This window comes from Grammomys surdaster, unplaced genomic scaffold (genome assembly GCF_004785775.1).
Source record: "Grammomys surdaster isolate TR1022 unplaced genomic scaffold, NIH_TR_1.0 208, whole genome shotgun sequence".
Classification (NCBI taxonomy): Eukaryota; Metazoa; Chordata; class Mammalia; order Rodentia; family Muridae; genus Grammomys; species Grammomys surdaster.
The window spans coordinates 7816922-7842324 of NW_021604653.1; the positions used below are offsets into that span (position 1 = coordinate 7816922).

Consider the following 25403-nt stretch of genomic DNA (forward strand, 5'->3'; position numbering starts at 1 on the left):
TTCCCTAAGAAGCCAGAGGAGGGCTTTGTATGCTCTGGAGCTGAAGCTACAGGTAGCTGTGAGCCAGCTTACGTGTGCTGGTGAGGTGGGGGTATACGTATATGCATCTGAGTGCCTGTGGCACCCAGGAGAGGGTGTCCTCAGACTCCCTGGATCTGGAGTTGCAGATGTAAGTGGCCAGCTGTGAGTCTGGGAACTGAACCCTGAACCTCTGTAAATCTGGAAAGCATCCTTAACTGCTGAGGCATCTCTCCAGTCCTAACAAAGTCATTTGTGATAATCAATTGACAATCTAGAACTTTAAATTAAAAGTATTCTATGTCTTATTTTAAGATGTGTGCTAATGAGCATATTAAACATATTACATGAAATACATAGACACATCTATAACACACATGTTGTAACAAGATAGGAATAGCTAATTTTGCCTAATGCTATTCTATCTCTTTCTGAGTGTTAGTGTGTGTACATGCGCGCACATGTACACACATGTATGGCATATGTACACACATGTGAATGTAAGCACATGCGCCCGTATGTATACAGGAGAAAGCCAGAAGAGGGCATGGGTGTCTTCTGCAGTCATTCACCATATTTTTTTTTAAGACAGAGTCTCTCACAGATCCTGGAGCTAATCCAGGACATGCTGGTCAGGGAGCCCCAGGGGTTCTCCTGGCTCCTCCCCAGCATCAGGGTTCACAGGTACAAACTGCTACTGCCATACATAACCAGCTTTTTCGTGGGTTGCTGAGGATCTAAACTCTATTCCTCATGCTTGTCTGGCAAGGAAATCACTGGCTGAGCCATCTCCTAGCCCATATTTCGTGTCTTTTGAAAAATTTAAAATACTAAGGTGTAAGTAACGAAGAGATGAATATGTAAATAAGTCAAATTCTTACTCATCCTTCTCTCACCCAGAATATCGCCAATATTTCGGATGAAGACACACACCTTCATATTTTACCACCACAGACCAAATACTTTCAGATCAACTTTGAGAAGAAGGTACTGTCCCTGGGTCACCTTCCCTGCTGAGGGAGATGTGGGAAGGGATGTGATTTCTGACTCAGGCCTGCTAGGGCAGGAGTGTGTGCACCCTTTATCCCCCTCCCGACTCCCCCTCCCCCATCCCACCCCCAGTGCTGCTGCTGTGTCCCAACACAGCCTACCTGCCTTCCAGGAGCATCGCCTCATCCCAGGCTTGTCACTCACGGTCACTATTAAATTTTCTCCAGATGAGTGGCGTTACTATTATGACTGCATCCGCATTCACTGTAAGGTGAGTTTCTGGAAGTTGTTATTTGTTGGGGGTGGGAGGTGGGGTGGGCAACACTTTGTATCCTGATCCTGAAGGAGGACAAAGGGCAGCTAGACAGACCTGTGAGTTCTCAGTATTGTAAGAGACTAGATGGCCCACAGCTGTACCTTCTGCACAGTAGGTCTCTCTCCGCTAGCTGTGCCTGACACTTAAACACATCATAACCTGAAAGGAAGAAGAAGGATCCAAGCCGGGGCTACCCCTCAGCACTTTCTGAGTGGTGTATGAGGCTGTAGGCTCAGAGCTGTGCCTGCATCTCAACTAGGAAGAGGTTAGACCACAGGGACCTTGAGAAGATACTACCCTGCAATTCCCCACTGCCTATGTCAAACCTCCATTTATCCTGTAGTGGTGGGGCCCTGTGAAAGCTTTGTCAAATAACCTTAGTGTGCTCCTTTAAATGCAGAGCTAGAAAATAAATAGAGCCCCATTCTGTTGTTATAAACACTGGCAACTAGCCCGAGACTCCAGCAATGTCCGCAGACAGGCGTGGAGTCCTCAGTCCTTGGAGAGGTGGAGCCTACTGGCCTGAGGTGCCTGGCGGTTGAACTCTCAGGAGCCTATGCCAGGTCTCTTCATTCACCTACAGGCAAGGATAGGGTGACAGTTTTGTGATTAAAGCATTGAGTTCAAATTCTCAGAACCCATGTAAAAACCCGGGCATGAATGTGCGTGCCTGTATTCCTAGCACCATGTTGTGACAAACAGAAGGATTGTAGGGACTGCCTAGTTTTAGGTTCACTGAGAGACCCTGTCTCAAGGGAATAGGCAGATAGAGCAGGGCACTCAGCATCTTCCCCCAGCCATTCACAGGCAGGCATACCAACACACACGTGTGCAAACACATACACAATAAAACTAAAAACCAAGCAAACAAATACACAAAAAACTATGAACATTCTAACATAATACAGTCCAAAGCCACACTTGAGACTTGATACTTGGCTGGGAAGTAACCAAGAAAAAATAAAATAGCTTCACTGCCAAGAGGAAACAATAAAAATGAAGACCCCATTTCCATAATTAAAATGCTATGTTTCTGTAGAAATACTCTGCAGAATATTTCATATGTACAATTTATAAAAACTCTACAATTAATAGTATGCGATAGTCTTGAATCTGAGCCAAGGTGTTTCAGACAGTGTTGACTGGCATTTCTAGGACTCAGGGCATACATGAATCAAGTGTACATGCCCTGTATTCAGAACCAAGGCTGCAGTGATGTCAGGAGATGAACCATGGGCAAGTATTACTAGAAACATCTTAGATTCTCCAACATTTGATTTTAAATTAATTTTTTAGACCTTGTGCACTTGGACCTTTTACTATTGCCAAATATTTTATAACCCCATATTCAGTTCTGTGATCTCATACAGAATCAGGAAGCTTAGGCATCGAGCCCCAGAGCACATCCTCTGCCAGTGGATATGGTCAGAGAGCTGATAAAGACATACCATATCAATGCAGTACTTCTTACATCTCGAGGCTGTAGCCTTGCCTTTTAAAGATATCCTCAGAGGAAAGTCTAACTACATCCACATTGCTGAGGACCGTACAGACACAGAGACATCAAAGACCTTTTCACAGCCACAGCCAAACTACAATGACCTACAGTTGGTCTTTGTGCTCTCTTTTGGCTGAATGGCTTTCCACTCTGCCTTGCAGACCAGACCTTCTCTTGGCCTTCCTTTATAACTCCCCCGGGTAGAAGCAGATAGAGCAGCAGAGGGGAGATTATTGCCTTTGGCTTCTATGGGTAAAAGCAAACATTGCTGTAGTAAGATAAATTTGAACATCTTTGTGCTTTGTTCGTGGTTAAGAAACATGATTTCCTAGGGATCGAGAGACACCTCAGTTGGTAAAGTACTCACCATGCAAGCATGAAGATCTGAGTTTGATCCCTAGGACAAACTTTTTTTTAAAATGCTGGCCATGTTGATCTCGTTACTGGGAGGAGGAGGAGGAGGAGGAGGAGGAGGAGGAGGAGGAGGAGGAGGCAGACATAAGAGGACCCCTGGGGTTCTCTTGCTTATTTGGTAACTTCCATTCTACATAATAAAAAGGTGATTGGCACCTAAACACTGATATCCTAAGTTGTCCTTTGGCCTCCACATGTGTGCACACATCCATGCAAAGGGACATGCCCACACACAGACACTCACAAAAGAAACACAGTATGTCTAATGTTTTATTTAAAACACCGAGGTTTCCTAAGGAAATTCTTGAAAGATTAAAGTTCAAAATGATAGTTTTCCAAACACTAAATTAACCTTTTCTCCACACCAATTTCAGGGAGATGACACCTTGCTTGTTCCCATTCATGCCTACCCTGTCTTGAATGACCTGGACTTCCCCACGTTTATAAATCTATCAGATGTATTCCTTGGAGAGAGGTGAGTTCCCAAAGCGAACCAGTAAGACCCCGCATGATGTGGACAGTTAACACAGGGCTGGAGAGATGGTTCAGCAGCAGAGAACACTTGCTGTTCTTGCATAGGCCCACAGTTCGGATCCTAGCAACCACACCATGTGCTTACAGCCACCTTAACTTCCGCTCCAGGGGATCCTGTACCCTCTTTTCATTTCTGCAGACAGACATGCACATATATACATAAATAATTTTTTAAAATTAGGAAACATATAAGTGAGGCTGTCAAGGACTGGCCTCAGCTTGGAGAGGGGTTCTGAGGAAGGAGTGTCTGGGAGTGGGAAAACAAATGACTCAAGTCAAATTGTGGGTTACAAGCTGATGTGTTATGTTCTGCTCAAGACAGCTTTCCAGATTGCATTCTCTCTCTCTCTCTCTCTCTCTCTCTCTCTCTCTCTCTCTGTGTGTGTGTGTGTGTGTGTGTGTGTGTGTGTTCTTTTCTTGCAATTCTAAAAACTCCTTCTGAATAGCTCCTCTCTTGCAGATCAAAAGCCCAGTCTTTTATTTACATGGTAACTCAGTCATTACCCTGCGCTCCCTTTCAATTATCCCATGGATCAGCATGACCCCAGCCCCTTGATTCTTAGTAAGAGACAGCAAACACATGTTTGTTTATTTGTTTGTTTGTTTTTAACATTGCAATAGAATTCAAAGATCTGCCTTCCTTTGTTAAACATAGACAGAAAGCTAGCTGGGTGGAATCCTGCCCTAAAATTACCATTCCTGCCATGCCTAGGCCTGGACCTAAACTCCCTCTGGTCTAGGCTGACCTTAAACTCAAAGGCTGCCTGCCTTTGTAAGCACAACTTTTCTGCATGGGATCTTTCCCTGCTATCACCACTCCCTAAATCTCTTTCTATTCTTCCTTTATATCTTTCTGATAAGCTGCTTCACAGTGCAGCTGCCTCTGTTCCTTTAGGTCTTCGAAGAAGCTCCTTATACTATTCATATTGCATCCTTATATTTTGCATAGTTAAAAAATTATATTTTTTGAACTCATGTTTTCAGAGTTCTTTCCTACAGCCTTAAGGGCCATCCCGAAGTCCCAGTGTTTACCATTCTGCTGAGACATAGACACACCCTTGCCACCAGGAAGTGCTAACTCTGATGATCATGAAGTCATGAAATCATTAACCTTGGCAGGGAGAACATTCCTCCAATAACCTTGGCAGGGAGAATATTTCTCAAAGGAGGAACATGAAATAAAATATATATTTTCATACAAACAAGCCCTGTACCCACAGCAACCATTGACTCATGGAGGCCCATACCCTGGTGGCTCTGTTTCAGGGGTGGGAACTATGTCACAGTGTCCCAGCCATAGCCAAGCTGGACTTAGTATGGAGCTGGGGAGATGGCTCAGTGAGTAAGAGTGCTTGCTGCACAATCATTTGGACCTGAGTTCAAATCCCAAGTGTATGCCAAAAAAAGTATGATCACATGCGCGGGTAACTCAAGTACTATACTTGATGGACTAAGGAGGATCCCTGGGTCTTTATGCTATCCAGTCTAGCAGAAAAATGACAAGTTTGAGTTAAGTTTTTTTTTTGTTAACTTGATACAAGTTGAAAAGAGAGACCTTTAGCTAAGAAAATGCCTTCATCAGATTGACTTGTAGGTAAGCCTGTGAGGTTTATTATTATTATTATTATTATTATTATTATTATTATTGATTGATGTGAGAGGGCCCAGCTCACTGATCAGGTGCTACCCATGAGCAGATGGTGCTAGACTGTCTAAGAAAGCAAGCTGAAGAAGCCACGGGATGTGAGCCAGGAAGCAGCGCTCCTCCATGGCCTCTGCTTCAGTTCCTGCCTCCAGGTTCCTGCCTTGGCTTCCTTTGTGACATACTGCTATAGGATGAAATAAACCCTTTCCTTCCTGAGTTGCTTTTAGTCATAGTGTTTATCAAAGCAGTCAGGAAGCAAACTAGGATACTCAAGGTTCAGTGGGAGAGCCTATCTGAAAGGAATAAGGGGGCAAATTATAGAAGAAGCCACCTAGCAAACTTGTCTGGTTTCCACACAGAAGCACATGGGAGTGCACACCTGTGCACACCTCTCCACACACATGCATACATCACACAATACGTGCACACACCCCCCCACACACACACAAACACCCCCACAAGAGAAAACATACACTTGTGTTTTTTCTGATGAAGTTCATCCTTCCACCTCAATTAGACAGGATCTGCAGCAACAAAGACAAGACAACATGATTCACACAATTCAAACAAACCAGTTCAAAAACCTGTTAAAGATGGGGAACTCTCCAGGTCTGGCTGGATCTAGAATCAGTTGGAACAGCCTGGCTTTCCCCAAGCCCTCTTTCTGCTACCTGAGATATCCTTCTCATAGAACCTGCTCATAGCAGGCAAGACAATAGCAGCCTGTTCTAGCCTGGAATAGAGGGTGACAGGAAGGGCTGAAGAATTAGGCCAAAACTCATGACTGTGTGTACAAGACCAGTTTGGATCACATGGCTTCCCCTAACCCTCACATTCTCCTCACCAGTCTTTCTTTAGAAGAAGGGAAAGCAAGTGAGACCAGATCTCAGATCCTGCCCTTCCTGATGAGGAAATGGCTAATTATTCCAATTGTGGTCCAGTGTTTATCTCATCCTGTGTGTGTGTGTGTGTGTGTGTGTGTGTGTGTATGTGTGTGTGTGTGTGTGTCTGTGTGTGTGTGTGTGTGTGTGTGTGTGTTGAGGGGAGGGGTGTCAGAAGATAACCTCAGATGTTGTTCTTCCAATCCTGTTCACTTTTTACTTATTCCTTTGAGACAGTCTTTCATTGGCCTGGAACCTGCCAAGTAGGCTAGACAACCTGGCCAGCGAGCCCTAAGGATCTGCCTGTTTCCACCTCCCCATCACCGGGATCACACAGGCACACACCACCACGCCTGACTTTCTATTACATGGGTTCTGGGGATCAGACTTACGTCCTCATACTCGCAAGACAGACACTTTACCAACCGACCTATCTCCCAGCTTTCTGTATCTCATTCTTTCAGCAGATACTAAATGCCTACCTGCAGGCGTAGTGCCATCTGCACTAGAGATGTCAAGGAGATGCTATTTGGCTGCTGGCTGGCCGTACAGAGTGGTTGTGTTGGTTGTTTAAAGCTTGAAATACTCAGTTCAAGTTACATAGAGAGAGCTGGTGACTAAAAGAAAAGTATTGAAATCTGGGCCGGTGAGAAGTACCTGCTTCCAAGCCAGACAACTGAGTTCCATTCCTGGAACCCACATGATCAAAGGAGAGAGCTCCCCCACACACACAAGCTATCTTCTGACCTGCACACGCATGTCATGGCACACATGTGACACGCTCTAAATAAATAATAAAATGAAATTTTAATGTGAAAAATATCAAAGGTCTTTCTGCACCAATAGGAAATGCCTATTGTCCGGAGAACTTCATCTCTCCACCCCAGCTGTCCCTCCCCTGGCCTCCTTCCCTCTTGTTATGATAAAATGCCCTAACAAGGAGACTTAAGGGGGAAAAGGGTCAGAGGGCTAGAGTCCATCAGGGGAAGACGTGACAGCAGTCAGGGAAGGCACGTTACAGAAGCAGGAAGCTGGCCGGTCATCCTCATTCATGCACTGGAGACTTAAAGAGAACTGTAAGTGGGGGATGAGGCCTGAGGGCCTGAAGCCCACCGCCATCCCCCCACCCCGTGACGTACTTACGTCATCCGGCAAGGCCCTACCTCCTAAAAGCTCCACAACCTTCCAAATCATACCACAGAAGGGGTCAGGGGTCGGTCCACATTCCAAGCACAGCGGCCACTGAGCCTGATGCATAGTTCTGTCTGTCTGTCTGTCTGTCTGTCTGTCTCTGTAAGCCGCCTCTCATTTGGGTCATAAGCAAGGCTTACGGGTTGAAGGGGAAAAGATGGCCTAAGAAAGTGGTGCAATCAGCGTGCCTCACACTGTGGACATCCGTCACCGGTTCTTGAGAGAGACGTCCACCCTCCTCGAGGCCTCTCCCAAGCTATTTTCCACATAATGCGTCTCATTTGTATTCAGAATGAAAAATTCAGCTAAACAATTTACTTAATTGAGTTACTGTTTATAATGGCATAATATATTTTTTAAAACCTCTTAAAAGATAAACACGCTATTTTTCTCCACCAGACATCCTGGCAGCAGGCAGTACCTTCCCAAGACTTTCTGCCCTTTACAGTCTCTTTAGCGACGTTTAACCACTCAGACCCTTCTTTGCTTCTTTCCATCTAAAACATCTGCTACTAGAATGACATATTTGAATAGACATTTTCCGAGTGAATCCTAGGCCACCTTGTGTTCCAGTGTATCATTCGGATGGGTTCTTTATTTAGCATCCATTCATTTATTCATTCAGTCAGTCAATCAGTCATTTCTCGAATGTTTGATGTGTTAGGTACTGTCTCAGTCTATTTTTGTTGCTATAATAAAATGCCAGTGAGTTATAAAGAACAGTTCACTTCAGCTCTTAGTTCAGGAGGCTGAGAAGAGCATGGTGCCAGAGTCCCTCCACTTCCAGGTAGAGCCTAAATGAGGTAAGAGACAGGACTCGGGGCCCTTTGTCAGCTATGCCACTTCTGTGACAGTAAAGGAAGAAAGGGAAGGTGTACTTTGGCGCACAGTCTGAGGGCACTGTTCATCATGGTGGGGAAGCCACAGTAGTAGGAGCATGAGGCAGCTGCTCACACATGACCATAGTCAGGAGACACAAAAAGATGAAGGCCAGCGCTCAGCTTGCTTTCCTTCCCGTTGAGTCCAGGACCCCAGCCAGTGCCATGGAATGGTGCTGCCTACATCCAGCGTGGGTCTTCCCTCCTCAGGTAACCCCATCTAGAATCTCTCACAGATGTGCCCTGAGGCTTGTCTCCTACTTAGGAGTCTAGATCCTATCATGCTGGTAGTCAGCATTGACCATCACTGTGCCCCTTATAAATCTCTGTGCCCTACTCCCCTGCAAACCCACTCGGCATCATGCACAGAGACTAAGGCAGAAGAGAGAGTGTGAAAAGTTTCAAGCTAGGCCTTCACAAGGCCAATGCCTTTCTTCTCTTTTTTTATGTGGATTCTTGGGATCAAAGTCAGGTCCTCAAGCTTCTGGAGGCAAGCACTTTACCATCTGAGCCATCTTCCCAGTGCTGTATATGTGTTTTCCTACAATGTCTCAGTAAGATAGCCATTTCATTTACCAAAGACCCACCCTGCATCATGAAGAAGTGGGAAAGCAATGGGAGAACCTAAACCTCCAGACATCAGGGTTCTGGCTTCATTCTGTTGCTGTAACAAATACTCTGATCAAAATCACCTTAGGCGGGGGAAGGTTTATATTGGCATGGAACTCCAGGTCATAATCCATCACTGAAAGAAGTCAAGGCAGGAACTTGAAGGCAGGGATGTTTGATTTTCCATGCAACATTACCTCCAAATAAGGGACTTGCCTCATAGCCAAGAAATATAGCAGGAACCATGGAGGATGCTGGGTTCTGGCTGACTCAAAGGCAGGCTTAGCTAACTTCCTAATATGGTTCAGGGTTCATCTGCCTAGGGATGGTGCCACCTACAGTGGGCTGTCCCCTCCATATCCATATGATATCTCCATATCATATTTAACAATAAAACAGTCCCCCCCCACCCCAGACATGCCAGTAGGCCAAACTGATCCAGACAGTTACTCCACTGAAGCTTCTCCTCTTACATGACTCTAGGCTGTGCCAAGTTGACAGTCACAGCCAACCAGGACAGGGGGACTCAAAGGACTCTATTTTCTCCTTTGCATGTAGAAGAATTTGGACAAAATGTCAAAAGTTGGGGGTTTGTGTTGAAGCCTCTCATGTGGCTTTCTTACTGTGGAGTAGTTCTCAGGAGGAATAGCTGTGGTCTGACCAAAGCCTCTCTGAAGTCTAGTCAGCATCTTCATCCATCTTCCTCTAGGTTACACAGTGGGCTTGTTCACATTTATCATCTACATTTTTTGGTGGCTTGTTCTGGCTGTTGTGAAGTTTTCCTTACTGAGATAAAATGCCATGAGGATACTTGCCAGATAGCCATAAACAACTTTGGTGGCTTAAGATCTGCTAAAATGCACCCTGACATTCTCTGTAAATAATAAAGTTGCATTCCTACATCTGTCCAACATCTCCAAGTCAAACAGTGTCACTGGGTGAAAAGGACTCCCAGTTCTGTATTCCTCCGTGGGCCCACTTTATAATTTACACCCAGATAAACTCAACTGTGCTGGCTTGTTAAATCTGGCAGTCATGGATTTGGGTGAGTGGCTCAGTGAGTAAGAGTTTGCTGAACAAACATGAGGACCTGAGTTTGGACATCAGCAGCCACAGAGGAAGCCAGGTGTGCACCTGTGTGCCTCGCACTAGGAAACTGAAGATGGGAAGATCCCTGGAGCATCACTGGCAGCCAGTGAGCCAAATCCGTGAGCCATAGGCTCAGTAAGAGACTGTCTCAGAAAAAAGGTGGAGAGTGATAGAGGAAGACACCAACATAGACCTTTGGGTGTCATACACATGTGTGTACACAGGAACACATACATGCACTTCCCACACAGCACACCGGATAGTCCCTTGATATCCCCGGAAGTATTGTCACCACAATGCAATCTCATTCTTTCTATGTATCAAGATAAAGATCACGCTTGTATTAGATATTGAAATTTTGCATTATTCCACTCTTCTGGTTCTGGAAAGATTTCGGTTAAGTTGTCTTTCTCTGCAGTTCTGCAACGCCGTTTTTCTGGCTGGGTGTGATAACATACAGCTGGAATCCCAGTGCTCAGTGGATAGAGACCAGAAGAGGATAAGCTCATCCTCAGCTGCATGGTGACGTGAAGGCTAGCCTGGGCTACACCAGACCCTGTCTCAAAACCAAAACATGTGTCTTTCTCGTGCCGTGTAGCTAGCTGAAGCCACTGACCATGCTCTCCTATCATTCCATCTTCCTTGCATTAAGCAACCACTGACAACGAACCGGCTAGTGAGTTATGGCTACCTTGCGATGGTTCGTCTTGCCAACCTGATAGGGCTTAGAATCATTGTAGAAACAGAACTCTGGGCCTGTCTGTGAGGGAGTTCCTAGATTGGATTGAGGAAGACCCACCCAGAATGAGGGCATCACCCTCCCATGGGCTGGGGTCCTGGACAGAACACAAAGCAGAAGGTGAGCTGAGTCCCAGCATCCATCTCCCTCTTCGTCTTGACTGTGGATGTGACGTGACCAGCCGCCTCAAGCTTTATACGTCCATGCCTTCCCTGAAATGATGATCTGTATCCTCAAACCAAGAGCCAAAGGGAACCATTTCTTAAGTTGCTCTTGTCACAACAATGAGGCATTGAACCTCATGGCTTACTTTAGGTGTGGGAATGGCCAATGTCAGAATGTTCTGCCGCTGGCTTTTATTTAAACCTCTGGGTTGCATAGGAATATGTATTCTCCAACTAGTGCTGACAAAGAAGATCAATGACACAGACAACAGCCAAGCCCAGCTTGCTCTATGACGACCCTGAGCCCTTCTGGGAGGCTCAGAACCAGCTGCAACAGGTCACAGCAAACATATCAGTAGAAGGCTACAGATCCATCTCCAGGAAGAGCTTCAGATGCCAATTGTCAAGAGAAAAATTATTCTTCCCCATACTAAGGATTCTGTTTATGCACCCCAGACTTAAGGTAGAGTTGAAGAAGTGTTAGTATTTTATCAAAGTGTCCCCATGTTGGCAAAATTAACAGCACATTCAAGAGACTTAAGAAAAGAGACAGTTTTTAGTATACAATTCTGCAGAAAGACGCCAGCATAGAAAGAGGGCAAAAAGGGCCAGCACACTGATTTGGTACAACACAGTGGTTTTCTTATACAAAGTGGACAATAGCAATTTGTTTCTTATACCAGTAAGGATGATTTTACCTTGGGGAAACACTTCTTTATTTCAGCTTCTACCTGCATCTCTGGGACAACAGTTAGCCTCCATCTCAAAATCAGTATTTGGATGAAAGAAATGAACTTGGGCAGAAGAGATGGCTCACTTGTAAACTGCTTGCCTCACAGGTAGGAGGACCCGGGTTCAATCCCTAGAAATCACAGAAAAGCTGGGCTTGGAGTTTGGTGGTCCCCAGATGCTGCATTTGTTTGGGAAGGACTAGGAGATGTGGCCTTGTTGGAGGTGTTTCACTAGGGGTGGGCTTTGAAGAAAACTTATTATTCCCAGAATGCCCCTCTCTGCCTCTGCTTATACATCAAAGTGTGAGTTCTCAGTTGTTTGAGCCAGTGTGCCTTTGCTCCACTATTGTGAACTCTAAGATAGAAAAGAAACAAATGTGCACTTGTAATCTCAGTGCTATGCAGGCAGAGACGGAAGGATCTCTGGGGCTCACTGGTCAACCAGCCTTCTAGCCTACTTAACGAGCTCCAGGCCAGGAAGAGAACATGTCTCAACAAACAAGGAGGGTGAGGAGCCATATCCAGGGTTGATCTCTGGCTACTACACATGTGTGCACCTGCACACATGCGTGTATACAAACACATGTGCACCTGCACACATGTGTGCACACACACGCGCACACAGGCATACACACTTCCTGTCACTTGACAAGCACCTGTAGTTTTGTTATATGAACAATCTTTGTAGTTAGAATTTCTTTGATTTAGATCCTCTGACTGCACATACATCAATCTAGTTGTTCCTCTCACTCCAGTCTCCTCTTCTGAATTTTAGTGGAAAAGAAAAACATTCCCACTCTAAACTCTAGGGATCTCTCTGAACAATAATGCACAGGCCTAAGAGCTACCCCTTCAGGTGCCAACTTCAGAGAGCTGACAAGGGAGACTTGCACCTGAAGGCCTGCGTTAACACTCTTTGTCTTTCTCCAAGCTCCTGAACCTAAGGGTCCTGGAGAAAGCAAAGAAAAGCCCAGCTTTAAAGTGCTAACACGCTCTTCTCCCATCGGCTTCGCTCATACTTCTCAGTTGGTTTGCATGGTGGGTAAAGTGGACGGAATTTATGATCTGCTCCATGAGCAAATGATTGTGTATCGGGGCAGCTAAGGGTAGAACGTTTGTCATGATAGGGTCATCCAGTCTATAAAGTTTTGGAATGATTCATTCGTTCAGTATTTATGCTTAAACAGCCAAGCTAGCCTCCCATACTAAGTCCTGATGATCTTCACTGTTAGAGAAAGCATTCGCAAAGACTGGAAGAGATGGCTCAGTTCATAACTCACTGCCAAACAGGAGGAACTGAGTTCAGATCCCTAGAACCCATGTCAAAAAGCTGGGTGTGGCAGTACTCATGCTTGTGATCTCCATACTGCATAAGTAGAGATAGAGGGGTCCCTAGGGCTTGTACACACACACACACACATGCACACACACACATGTGCACACAAACATACACTGACACATGCAGAGTATTCATGGATAAGTAGCTAGGCCTAATATTTACGACTATAATATAAAGAATGTCAGTGTCTACCTGAAGCACATGCCTTCACGGAGCAAAGGAAACTGATGGTTTCCAGTTCCCTGCCCTTCAGAGTGGTATCTGTATGCTCTCTCCTTGTCTGGATCATAGGGCTGCTATTTCCATCACTAACATTACTATAGTAGCTAGTTGGTGTTTGGCTGATACATCCCAGATCTGTAGTACTGCACACATGACATGTGCTACGTGTGCACAGGTGCACATGAATACACATGCAGGCATACAAGCACACAGGTGCATGTGTTCAATGTGCATTTTAGAATATGTTGATTGGGTGTTTGTCAAATAGGATGAAGGATTAGCTGCCAACTCCCAGAATTATGTCTAAAATTCCTTCCTTTCTTCCTTCTGCCCTTTCTTTCTTTGTCACAATGTAGCCCAGGCTAGCTTCAAACCCCCTATATAGCACTGAGATTACAGATTTGTGCTACCGTGCCCTGTTGGTATGGTGCCAATATTTGAACCTAGGGCTTCCTGTGTGCTACGTAAGCATCCTTCCGAGAGCTGCAGCCCAAGCCAATGGCTGTAGTTTCATGAACAGCTGTCTTCTGTTATACATGGCCTGGCTTCTTGGCCCAGTTCTTAGACACAGCAGCTTCAAAACCAGAGGTACTTGAGTTCCCTTTGTTTTGTTTAAAAGCAGTCAATTTCCTTTCCCCAAGGGAAGAGAACACCAATTGATAATCGAACACCAAGTGGTCAGCCCTGAAAACATACATACAAGTACCACTATACAGACTGAACAGATTATATTTATGTAGTTAGGAACACACACACAGCAACAACAGTTAAAGGAAGGGGGCCATGGATTTGAAAGAGTGTTGAGAAGGGATATGTGAAGAGTTTAGAGAGACGACAAAGAAAAACGATGTAATTACCTCCAAAGAGAAAACATATTTTAAATAAACAAAAGAAATGCATTTCTTATTCCAACACAGAATGAGCCCTTTCTTTTGATGGTTGTGCATGGGCGGGTCACAAGGACAGGTCAGCAGGGTGCCCTGTGGGTGATGCCAGTCAAATGTATTACAGGCTCATAGGCTGGGAGGATCTGTGGTTTCAATACAAGCATGTGGTTGCTTCCACCACCTAATGTAAAGAAAGCCTCTGTGCACAGCTTTTCATGGCATTTAGGGGATCTTCATATCTTCCCCTAATAATGATCTATATTTCTCCATATGAAAACGTCAGCGCAAGTCAGGAGGCCTTTCATCCCTACCCCTACCCACTCACCCCCTTACACTGAGCCCTGTTGCTTCCTCCAGCTCCCTTCCTGGATTCCCCCACCAACTGACCCTCTTCTCTAGGCTCCAGACAGACAGAGCCTGCTTCCTCCCAGGGAGCGGTCCCTGAATTTCACTCTGTATCTCCACTCTCCTACCTTACCTACACTTATGTGAACTGGAAAGCGCTATCTGCTATCAAATGCATTTGTTTCTATTAAGAATTTCCCGTTAAGTGAACTTAACATTTGGTTTTTCCTGTGTATGTTCAGTTGCATGCTTGTGTTCGTATCCTGGTGTGTGTGTGTGTGTGTGTTAGAGGGGAGGTTCTGTTACACATTTACACATGTGTACAGAGGCCAGAAGACAATCTTGTGTGTCATTCCTCAGTAGCTAGCTACTATGTGTTTAAGACAAGTTCTGTCACTGGAACCTGGGGTTCTGTGGTTCCTCAAGGCTGATTGGTAAATGAGCCTTCAGGATCGCTGTTTCTGCCTTCTCAGCACCAGGATTAAAAATGCAAAGCACCACACAACTCTACATGGGTGTGGGATCTGAACTCGGGTCCCTGTGCTTGCAAAGCATGTGCTTTTTACCAGCTAAGCTATCCTCCAGCCCCTAACATGTAGTTTGTAAAGGCATTTTATTTTGTAAGACTCTCGTCATACAGAGGAACTACAAGCATCACAGTCTTGGACATGAGTGTAGATGTGGCTGCCAGTGTCTGGGAAGGAGAAATGGTGAACTTGTGTGTCGTGGGGAGAGGATTTAAACAAAGACAAAGTCCTGAGGGTGGCTGAAGGAGGCATAGCACTGTGGTGCACTTAATGCCCAGAATGGCACATTTGAAATATTAAAGAGTAAACATTATCACATTCTTTTAAATGAAGTTTTGGATTTGATGCTGGAATTTACATCCAGGAGATCACACATGCTAAGCTGGTGCTCCATCCCCGAGCTGCAACCCAGCTCTGAAGGCGATTGTGAAATTCACACATGCTAAGCTGGTGCTCCATCCCCGAGCTGCAACCCAGCTCTGAAGGTGACTGTGAAATGTGAGTAAGATGTATGTGATCTCTACAGATGGCAGATACCATGGAACTTCTGCCTTCTCTGTTTCAGATGTGGCGTGTGTGTGTGTGTGTGTGTGTGTGTGTGTGTGTGCTAGCATGTGTGCGCGCTCACACGTGTGGGCTCATGTGGACTAAAGGTTAGCATTGGGAGCTCCTACTCGCCTCCACCTTATTCCTTTAGACAGTGTTTCTCTGAACCTGAGGCCTGCTGTGACACCAGGCAGGCCCTGGGATCCACCTGCCTCTGTTCTCTCAGAGCTGGAGTTCCAGGTACATGGATCCAGGGAACCAGAATTCAAGTCCTCAAGTTTGCAGAGCAAGGCTTACACATTGAATCCTCAATCCTCTCTCTCTCTCTCTCTCTCTCTCTCTCTCTCTCTCTCTCTCTCTCTCTCTCTCCATATATATATACACAATTCTGTTCCAATACATAGGAAAAGAACATCTTTTATCAAGTCTGGAGAGGTGAACTCACTGAGTCCAGGCTGCTCTCTGGTGTCTTAAACTTCTGGTTATAATTGCACTTGTGGGTTGTAAAAACTTAGGCAACGCTAAAAGTCTTCCAAATGTATATCGACCAAGAATTAATTCAAAATCAAATGTGTGGTGAATCTCAGGTATTTTGAACTGTGCTTGCCTCTGTTGCATGGAGATAACATGTGTGCTCACTGGAGCCTCTGCACACAGAACATACATTTTGCATGCTGTCATACAACACTTTTTTGACTCAGACTACGGTCTTTGATCTGTATGAACTATACAAAGTTCTTTTGTTCTTCTGCTCAGATCGAAGACTGTTGTATTTGTATGAAGAGCACAAAGTTGTTTGTTCTAATTAGAAACATAATGGATCCCATCACAGAGGATTTGCAGCTCTATGGTGGATAGAATATGACGGGAGAAGAGATCAGGAAGGCTGAGTGAGGGCATGCCGAGGACTGAACGCAGGTGGTGGACAAGTCATGAAAGGTTTAAAGCTATCTGCTTTTCCGGGTCTAATTCAGCCGTGGACTTTTTGGTCTTGGTGCTGATTTTAACTGTGTAGAAGTTCATTGACTTGTATAGACTTTAGATCTGCTTAATTTTACTGTGTGATGTTTTTATTTACTTGGAAGTTTTCCTGCAATAAAGTTTATAAAATTAAAAAAAAACAATGATTTAATTATAGAAAACAAAGACCTCTAATACTAAATATTAACATTAATGTCTTAATATTTTCCTAACGTAAGCATATGAGTGTGAAATCAGTATCTTTGGCTATAACAGAATTTCTCACAGTTCTGGTACCCAAGATCATGGTGCTAACATGATCTGGTACTAGTGAAGGCGCATTTGTGGGTTTTCACTTAAAAGAACATTGATCTCAGATTTCCAAAGTCCAGTTGCCATGATAGAGGTGGGATTTGTAACTAGGTGTGCATAAGCTCATATAGGGACCCTCAATACTGTCTATCTCCTTCCTCCCTCTGTGTATGTGTGTGTGTGCATTTGTTTGTGCATTTGTTTGTGAGGGTACACTTGTAAGTATGACTTTGTGAGTGAACATTTGGGAGTGTGCATTTGCATGTGTGCGTTTGTGAGTGCATTCATGAGTGTGCATTTGTGTGTGTGCATTCATGACTGTGTATTTGTGAGTGTACATTTTTGAGTGTGTATTTGGGGTGTTCATTCATGAGTGTGCATTTGTGAGTGTGCATTCATGGGTGTGCATTTGTGTGTGTACATTCATGAGTGTGTATTCGTGGATGTGCATTCTAAGTATGCATTTTCATCATGCTCAGCTTTTGTTTTTAATTTTTTTATTGGATGTTTTATTTACATGCTCAGCTTTTTAATGTGGGCCGTGGGTCTCTAACTCAGGCTCTCACATTTGCCAGGTCCATCTCCCCAGGCCCTTCCCTAAAGTTTTATAAATTGTAATAACTAACAATTATGGTTCTGTAGCTGCTGAGTCCAGCCATTGTGGAACAGCACGTATTTGTCATGCTTATTGTCCCTTTCCCTTCACTCTCTAGCAAAGGAGCCAAATCCTATTATGGTAAAGTGGCCTGTTCACGACACTCTCCAGACACTGAGAGCTTTAAACAGTTTATTTGATTTTAAGTCATCCAATAAGTTCACTCTAAAACAAATCAGAGATGGGAAGAGAGAAATTTAAATTTATTCTCTCTCTCTCTCTCTCTCTCTCTCTCTCTCTCTCTCTCTCTCTCTCTGTCCCTCCCTCCCTCCCTCCCTCCCTCCCTCCCTCCCTCCCTCTCTCTCTCTCTCTCCCTTTCTTTCCAACCTCCCTTTTCCCTTCTTTCCTTCCTCCCTCCTTCTCCTGCCTTTCTTACAGTGGGATCTCATGTAGCCCAGGCTAACATCAGACTCACTGTGTAGGAGAGAATGATCTTGATCCTCCTGGATCCTAGGATTGCACACATGCATATACCAAGACACCTGCACACATGCATGTACCATCACACCTGCACACATGCATGTACCATCACACCTGCACACATGCATGTACCAACACACTTGCACACATGCATGTACCATCACACCTGCACACATGCATGTACCATCATACCTGCACACATGCATGTACCAACACACTTGCACACATGCATGTACCATCACACCTGCACACATGCATGTACCATCACACCTGCACACATGCATGTACCAACACACTTGGTTTATGCCGTGCTGAGGATGGAACCCAGGCTTTATGCTAGGCAGGCACTCGACGGACTGAGCCACATCCCAGGCCCTCCCCTGTCATGTGTACTGTCTATAACGTAAATGTGTGCTCTCTTATGATGATGAAATTTGAACATAATACAAAGTCTTCGTATTTTAAAGGTTTAGGCTGTCATTTTAAAACAAAATAGGAAGGGACTCTTTTGAAGTATCTAATGTACTTTTATATGCAGTCCTAATGGAATTGATAAAATGAGTGATAAAATCAGGAGGATAAAAGCTAAGATTATCTCCCAGAGTGCTGACTTCCACCTGCTTTTCTGTATTAATTACCTGATGCTTGTCACTTAGAGAACTCTGACTTAAGGTCCTATTTGCTTCTGAGGAATAACAAGAATGGGGTATTTTCTTCACTGTAGATCAGAATTCATCAGTAGGGATTTGGCTTAGAAGTGTGTGTGTGGAGGGGGTGCATGTGTGTATGTGTGCGTATATGTGTGTTTTATGTCTCTGTATGCATGTTTGTGTCTCTGTGTGTGTGTGTGCGTGTGCATGTGTATATGTGTGCACATGTGTGTGCTTGCATTTATGTGTGAGTGTGTTTGTGTGTGTGTGTGTCTAGAGGCCAAAGGAGAATGAGGTTTCCCCAATATTCCACCTCAGGCTCTCTCCCTCGTCCTGGAGTTAGGCTGGCAGCTAGCAAGCCTCCAAATTCTCTGGCCACTTTCCCCTCACACAGCACAGAGTTTTAGATTCTCTAATCCTGAAGCCTCATCTAAACTTTTAGGTGGACACTAGGTATTTGAACTTGCGCCCTCATGCTTGCATAGACAACACTCTTACCTGACTAAACATATCTCTAAAGCTGAGGAGGTTTGTTTGTTTATTTGAGATACTGTCTCAAAAAAGTTTCCCAGGCTGGCTTTGAACTTCTGATCCTTCCACATCTGCTTCCCAAGTGCTGGGATTACAGATGTGCACCACCGCTCTCAGCAAACACTAAACAACTTCTAGTACTGGGCTTGAACCAAGGATCTCACATATGGTAAGCATCCCAGTTCCCTATCCTGTTGCTGTGTGATAAAATACCCCAACAAAAGCAACTTGAGGGAGTACGGGCCTGGGTGGCTTGCAATTCCAAGCGTGCCAGTGCTTGGCTTGCTTTCTCCACGGTTGTTTGCTTTTTTTTTTTTTCTTCTACTCGTCTATGGCTCAGAATCCCACTCAGCCTCTCAAGGGAACCTTCTGAAACCTTTCCTTAATTAACATAATTAAGATAATTCCACACAGCTGGATGCATTTGTGGTGCATGCCCTTAATCCCAGCACTGCAGAGGCAAAGGCGACCATGTCTTGAGTTCAAAGCCAACCTCCCAGATGATCCTAGATTGTGTCAGCTTGGCAATTAAATTAACAGTCACATAAGGAGTGAAGAGATGGTTCTTTGGTTAAGAGTTCATACAGAAGAGACCCCCAAGTTCACGTTCCAGCACCCACATCTGGCAGTTAACAACCACCTGTAACTCCAGCTCCATAGGATCTCACAGAGACCAGCATTCGTGTGAACATCAACACACACACACGCACACTCATCCACACACATACACACATGAAAGCATGTCATTTAGAAGTAAAATAAGAGGCTGGAGAGTGGGGGCTGGAGAGGTGGGTCAGAGGTTAAGAGCACTGACCGTCCTTCCAGAGGTCCTGAGTTCAATTCCCAGCAACCATGTGGTGGCTCACAACCATCTGCAATGGACTCCAATGCCCTCTACTGGTGTGTCTGAAGATAGCTACAGTGTACTCAGATGCATTAAATAAATAAATAAATAAATAAATAAATAAATAGGCGGGAGAGTTAGCTCAGAAATTAACAAGCATTTGCTGCTCTTGCGCAAAAGCAAGGTTTAGTTCCCAGCAACCATATGGTGCACATACATTAAAAAGTAAATAATAATACTAAAAATAAATGTGCACAATAAAAGTAAAAAATGTTAAAAAAAAAAAAACTAACAAACAACTAATCGTCATGGTAACACTCCTGAGCTACAGTCCAGCCCCACCATCCTTGCAGCCCTGACACTGACAAAGGAGCCAGAGTAACCGGAGCAGAGCGCAGATTCCATTGCAACCTGGTGACTTGCATCAGTCTGGTGCCCTCTGAATCACGGTGCTTGGAATTTTGTTCCCTTAAGGAACTGTTTATTTTTCCAGGCTGGCAAGTGCATCGGGAACTTGGCTGCTGGTAATCATCACTAAACAAATACCTCAACACCTTTTCTGAGAATTATCAGAGCTTAGGAGTTCATTGAAAATGGGCCATTTATCACCAACGGGAAGGACCCCAAGAGAGTCTGTGGGGAATTATTTCAGCGCAGAAACATTCAGCCATGTGGCATTTATCAGAAGAGCCTTGAGCATCAATCAGATGGGGGTCTGTATTGGGACGGCTCTGTGCTGACCCCCTGCAGGTAATGACCTGTGAGCCATAGTTACCTGCCTTATTCCCAGAGACCACATATGGACAGCAGTAAGCCATTGCCCATACCCTGCTTACATCTCCATGAGCGGGGGTCCAGCCTGATTGCTGTAACAGCGGGTGTTGGTTCAGTCTAACCAGTTTGGGTGGAATGGCTGACACGGAGTGGAGTGCCTAAGTGTCTGCTCGGCTGATCTGCCTTCTGTTTTAGATAAGATTGGGGCCTTTAGCACCTTAGATGGTCTTGTGTAGTCTCTGCTTCTCTAGATGCTGTGACAAAAAGAGACAACAACAACAAAAAAAAGCCTGATAAAAGCAACATAAGAAACGGTCGATTGTGGCTCACAGCTCCAGAGCACAGTCCCTCAGGGGGGAGGGTGTGGTGGCGGGGACTCAAGGCAGCTTATCACATGGCATCCTCAGTCAGGAAGCGGAGAGATGGATGCTGGGGCTCAGCTCACCATCTCAGGTTTTACTCAGTCAAGCACACAGGGTGGTGCTGCTCACAGTTAGGTTTAGGGTGGGTCTTCCCACCCCAGGTTAACCCAATCTAGAAAATTGCTCTCAGCCACGCCCAGAAGTCTCTGCTCTTGGTGACTCTAAGTTCCATCAAGTCCACAGTCAAGACTGACCGTCACACCCTAAAAAACTCAGCCACCATTGTACACGGTGCATCGTTTGCAGAATCAGGATGCTTTGCAGGGAGTTCTGGTCGCCTATGCACCTCTAACAGAGCCTGAGGTAGGACAGGTCATAAAGGTTTTGTGGAAAATCCTGTAAACTGGGCTGAAGAAAGGATTCCATGTGACCATTATCCAGGATTTAAGGATCACTGCCAGAACCCTGGGACCACCCTGTCTCCTACCAGGGCACTCAAGTGTTTATAGTGCACCTACCCTAGAAGCATAGAAAGTCACAGCTAAGGAACAACATTTACCAAGAAGCAGCAGAGTAGAGCTGGGAGTCTGGCTCAGTGGCTAGTATGCCTGTTTAAAATACAGGCATCCCTGGGTTCTATCTCCAACACCGCATAAACCCACTGTGGTGGCTCACACCGTCATCACAGAGTTTGAGAGGTGGGGACAAAGATAATAGTGTAAACTCCTCCGTGCTGCACAGGAAAACTGAGAGGAAGAACTTGGCTACATGAGACCATGTTTCAGGAAGGAAAGATGGGAGGGAGGGAGGGAGTAAGGGAGGGAGGGAGGGAGGGAGAGAGGGAAGGAAGGAGGGAGGGAGGGAGGGACAGACGGAGGGAGGGAGGGACAGAGGGAGGGAGAGAAGGAAGGGAGAAATAAATAGCAGGGGAAATCACAAGCAGGACATTGCCTGTCAAGTGTCGAGCACAAACTTCAGAGCACAGATACCTTCAAAGTCACTAGATACGCTTCACCAAATGAAGCAGGGAAAGGCTGAGGAGATGTCTAGTTAGCAAGGTGCTTGCTGGACAAGCAGGAGCACCTGAGTTCAGCATCCTAGCATGAATGTAAAAAACTAGGTATAACACCCTGCATCTGTAATCCCAGAACTGAGGAGGCAGAGGCAGGTGGCTTTTTGGTCATCTTCGGTGAATTGCCAAGATATAGGATCATCAAAAGACCCCACCTGTCTCAAAAAAGGTGAGGTGGAGAACAAAAGAGAAAGACACCAGGCGTCTACCCCTGGGCAACACACACACACACACACAGGCTGGAGGCAGGGAATATATCCTGCCTAGCACCTCTTCTACTCCTGATACCTGTCAGTGAGCAGCATAATGCCAGAAGCCTCAGAGAGACCTGTGCAGGTGAAGCAAACAGATAATGCCTTTCAGCAGAACAGGGAGAAGCTGCAACATGCAGGATCCAGAACTGCATCGAACACCAGGCAGGCCTCAGGCAAGTTCCAGAGCTGTAGTGGGCTCAGGGGCTGCAGTGGGCTCAGAGGTTGTAGTGGGCTCAGAGGTTGCAGTAAACTCAGGGGCTGCAGTTGGCTCAGGGGCTGCAGTGAACTCAGGGGCTGTGGTGGACTTGGGCTGCAGTGAACTCAAGGGCTGTTGTGAACTTAGGGGGCTGCAGCGGACTCAGGGGCTGCAGTGGACTCCTGGCTGTAGTTTATTCCCATGGATCAAGTAGGCATGGTCTCACTGATCCCAGGGAGTAGAACCTGCCCTTGCCTTGAAGCTGAGGGGAGACTGAGGTTCTCTTCCTCTTCATCTAATGAAAGAAAGCCAGGAAATGTCACCGAGCTGGGCCTGGAGCTTCACACCCATTTGGGGACAGAGGAAAGTAGAGGATAGTGGCAATTAAGTTGTCATGCAGAGCAGAGCCAAGCTGCCTGTTGGCCAAGTGACTGAGGGCACTGTAGTCCTAAAAAAGCTGCTTCATAGGAACCCCAACGTTGTTAGAGAATGTCATACGTGAATATAATACATTCTTGCTCATACCCTCCTTCTGGCTTCTCCTGTGTACCCCCATCCAGATTTTCCTCTCAACTTACTGTCCTAGCTTTTAAAATATCTAACCTACTGAGCCCAGTTGCCTGTGTGCCCATGGGTGTAGTACCGACCCCTAGAGAGCAGACAACCAGCCAAGGACCAGGACCCTGACAGAAAATATCTGTCTCCTAGTACCACCTGCTCCAGGAGTGGCTTTGCAGGCTCTGCTCCCATCCGTGTGGGGGTGTTGACTGACTTATCTTCCACAAGTCTTGTGAAGGCAGCCACAGGTCTTGAGAGATCATGAGTGCAATGACAAATTTGACTTAAGTTTGAAACCACCTAGAAAGCACACAAGGGTGTGCCTGAGAGGGTGTTTCCAGAGCAATGTAACTGAACTAGGAAGTCCTGTCCTGCATGTGGGTGGTACCATCCTATGGGGTAGGGTCCCAGATTAATAAGAAAGGGGGGAGAGAGCTGGACAGCAGCATTCAACACTGGCTGCCTCCCCAACTGTAGATGCAATGTGACCAGATGTGACCAGATGTGACCAGATGTGACCAGATGTGACGACGAGACACCTGCTCCCTTACCAAGCATAATATGTAGCAATGTTATTAAATACATATAAATACATACACTTTAGGCAGAGGATATCCAGTACTGGTCACCCTTGCAAAAATGGGAACAGAGATAGACAAGCACTGTCAACTGGTGATGTTTTATTTCTTTGGAATATTTTATAGATCTTAGTAACGAATAAAGACATCTCAATTATTTAAAAATATTTATATTTGAACTACTTCAGATATTTCACAGATTGTTAAAAGGTAATGAATTTCAAAGCCCAATATATAAAATGTCTTGGACATACTTTTGTTTTTGTTTTCGAGACAGGGTTTCTCTGTATAGCCCAGGCTGTCCTGGAACTCACTCTGTAGACCAGGCTGGCCTCGAACTCAGAAATCCGCCTGCCTCTGCCTCCCAAGTGCTAGGATTAAAGGCGTGTACCACCGCTGCCTGGATGGACATACTTTTAAAAGTCAAATTTATAGTTCACTAAATGGTTACTGAAAACCAAATATTTATTGAAGTGTGTGTGTGTGTGTGTGTGCGCGCATGTGTCCATGAATCTGGGATATCACTGAAATTCCTATACATATGACTCTACCAGAATGCAAGGAACCCTGGCATTGCTGGTGAGGCCTAGAATCGTGTGTGGTGGGGAAGTCCAGCAGGTCAGATAGGTACCTCCCAAGAAAGCAGAGTCCCCTAACCCAGCAGCTCCACCCACAGTGACTACAACGAAGTTCTCTCAAGAGTGTCAATGGGAGGTGGAGCTCATTTGGTAGACTGCCTACTATGTTCACAAAGCCCTGGGTTCTATCCTCAGCCCTGCATGGTACCATATGGTGGTGTATGCCTTCAATCCCACCACTCAAGAGGTAGAGGAAAGAAGACCAGAAACTCAAGATCTTCCTTGGTGTGATGGCTAGTGTTAAGTATTAACACGACACAATCTAGAATCACCAGAAAAGAGTCTCAGTGAGAGATTGTCTAGATCACGTTGGCCTGTGGGCATGTCTATGAGGGGTTATCTTGATTGCAATGGGAAGACTTGCCCACAGTGGGTGGCGCCATTCCCTGGTCATAGGATCCTGAACTGTGTAAGAGGGAGCAAGAGAGCTAAGCACAAGCAATTACATCATTGTTCCCTGCTCTTAGTGGACGTAGCTGCTTCAAGTTCCTGCTGCCTCAGTTTCTCTACAGCAATGGCAACAACCTGGCATTGTGAACCGAACAAACCCATTCCCCCTTAAGTTGCTTCTATCAAGGCATTTTGTCACAGCAACTGGAAACTGAACTCAGATACTTGGTCACATAGGATGTTGGATGCCAGCCCAGGCTACATGAGAGTCTATTTTAAAACAAATTGTTTTGTTGGTGAGAGACAGGAAGGGCCAACTGGGGTCCCGGTGACATTTACGCTGCTAGCTGTGCTTCCTGAGTCTCTACTCCTTTCTAGGCTCATTATAAGAAAGTTTAGGAAAATGATGTGTTCCATTTCTTTCTTGCGCTTATTTTGCAGCAAAAGCTATGTGATCCCCTTGCAGTGCAGCTGCCCCGTGGATTTTGAATTCCATATCACGTTGCTTCGGTCTCATCAGGCCTTTACAATTGAGCCAAAGTCAGGTGAGGACGGTTGTGACTTCAGACACCCAATTGCCACAGTGATCTCAGGTCAGAGGCGGGGCTTGAAACGATAGATAGTTGCATTCCTTGTTGCTGTAGCA

General features: G+C 45.4%; 1 protein-coding gene across 1 annotated transcript in view; it reads left to right on the forward strand.

The window, feature by feature from the left end:
- Window positions 1-25403, forward strand: part of Cfap221 (cilia and flagella associated protein 221) — a 73708-nt gene that overhangs the window by 9955 nt on the left and 38350 nt on the right. Inside the window, exons 3-6 of the mRNA XM_028771522.1 lie at window positions 919-1005; window positions 1181-1279; window positions 3611-3711; window positions 25199-25302. Coding sequence (XP_028627355.1) covers window positions 919-1005; window positions 1181-1279; window positions 3611-3711; window positions 25199-25302 — 391 coding nt within the window. The remainder of the gene's footprint in view (window positions 1-918; window positions 1006-1180; window positions 1280-3610; window positions 3712-25198; window positions 25303-25403) is intronic.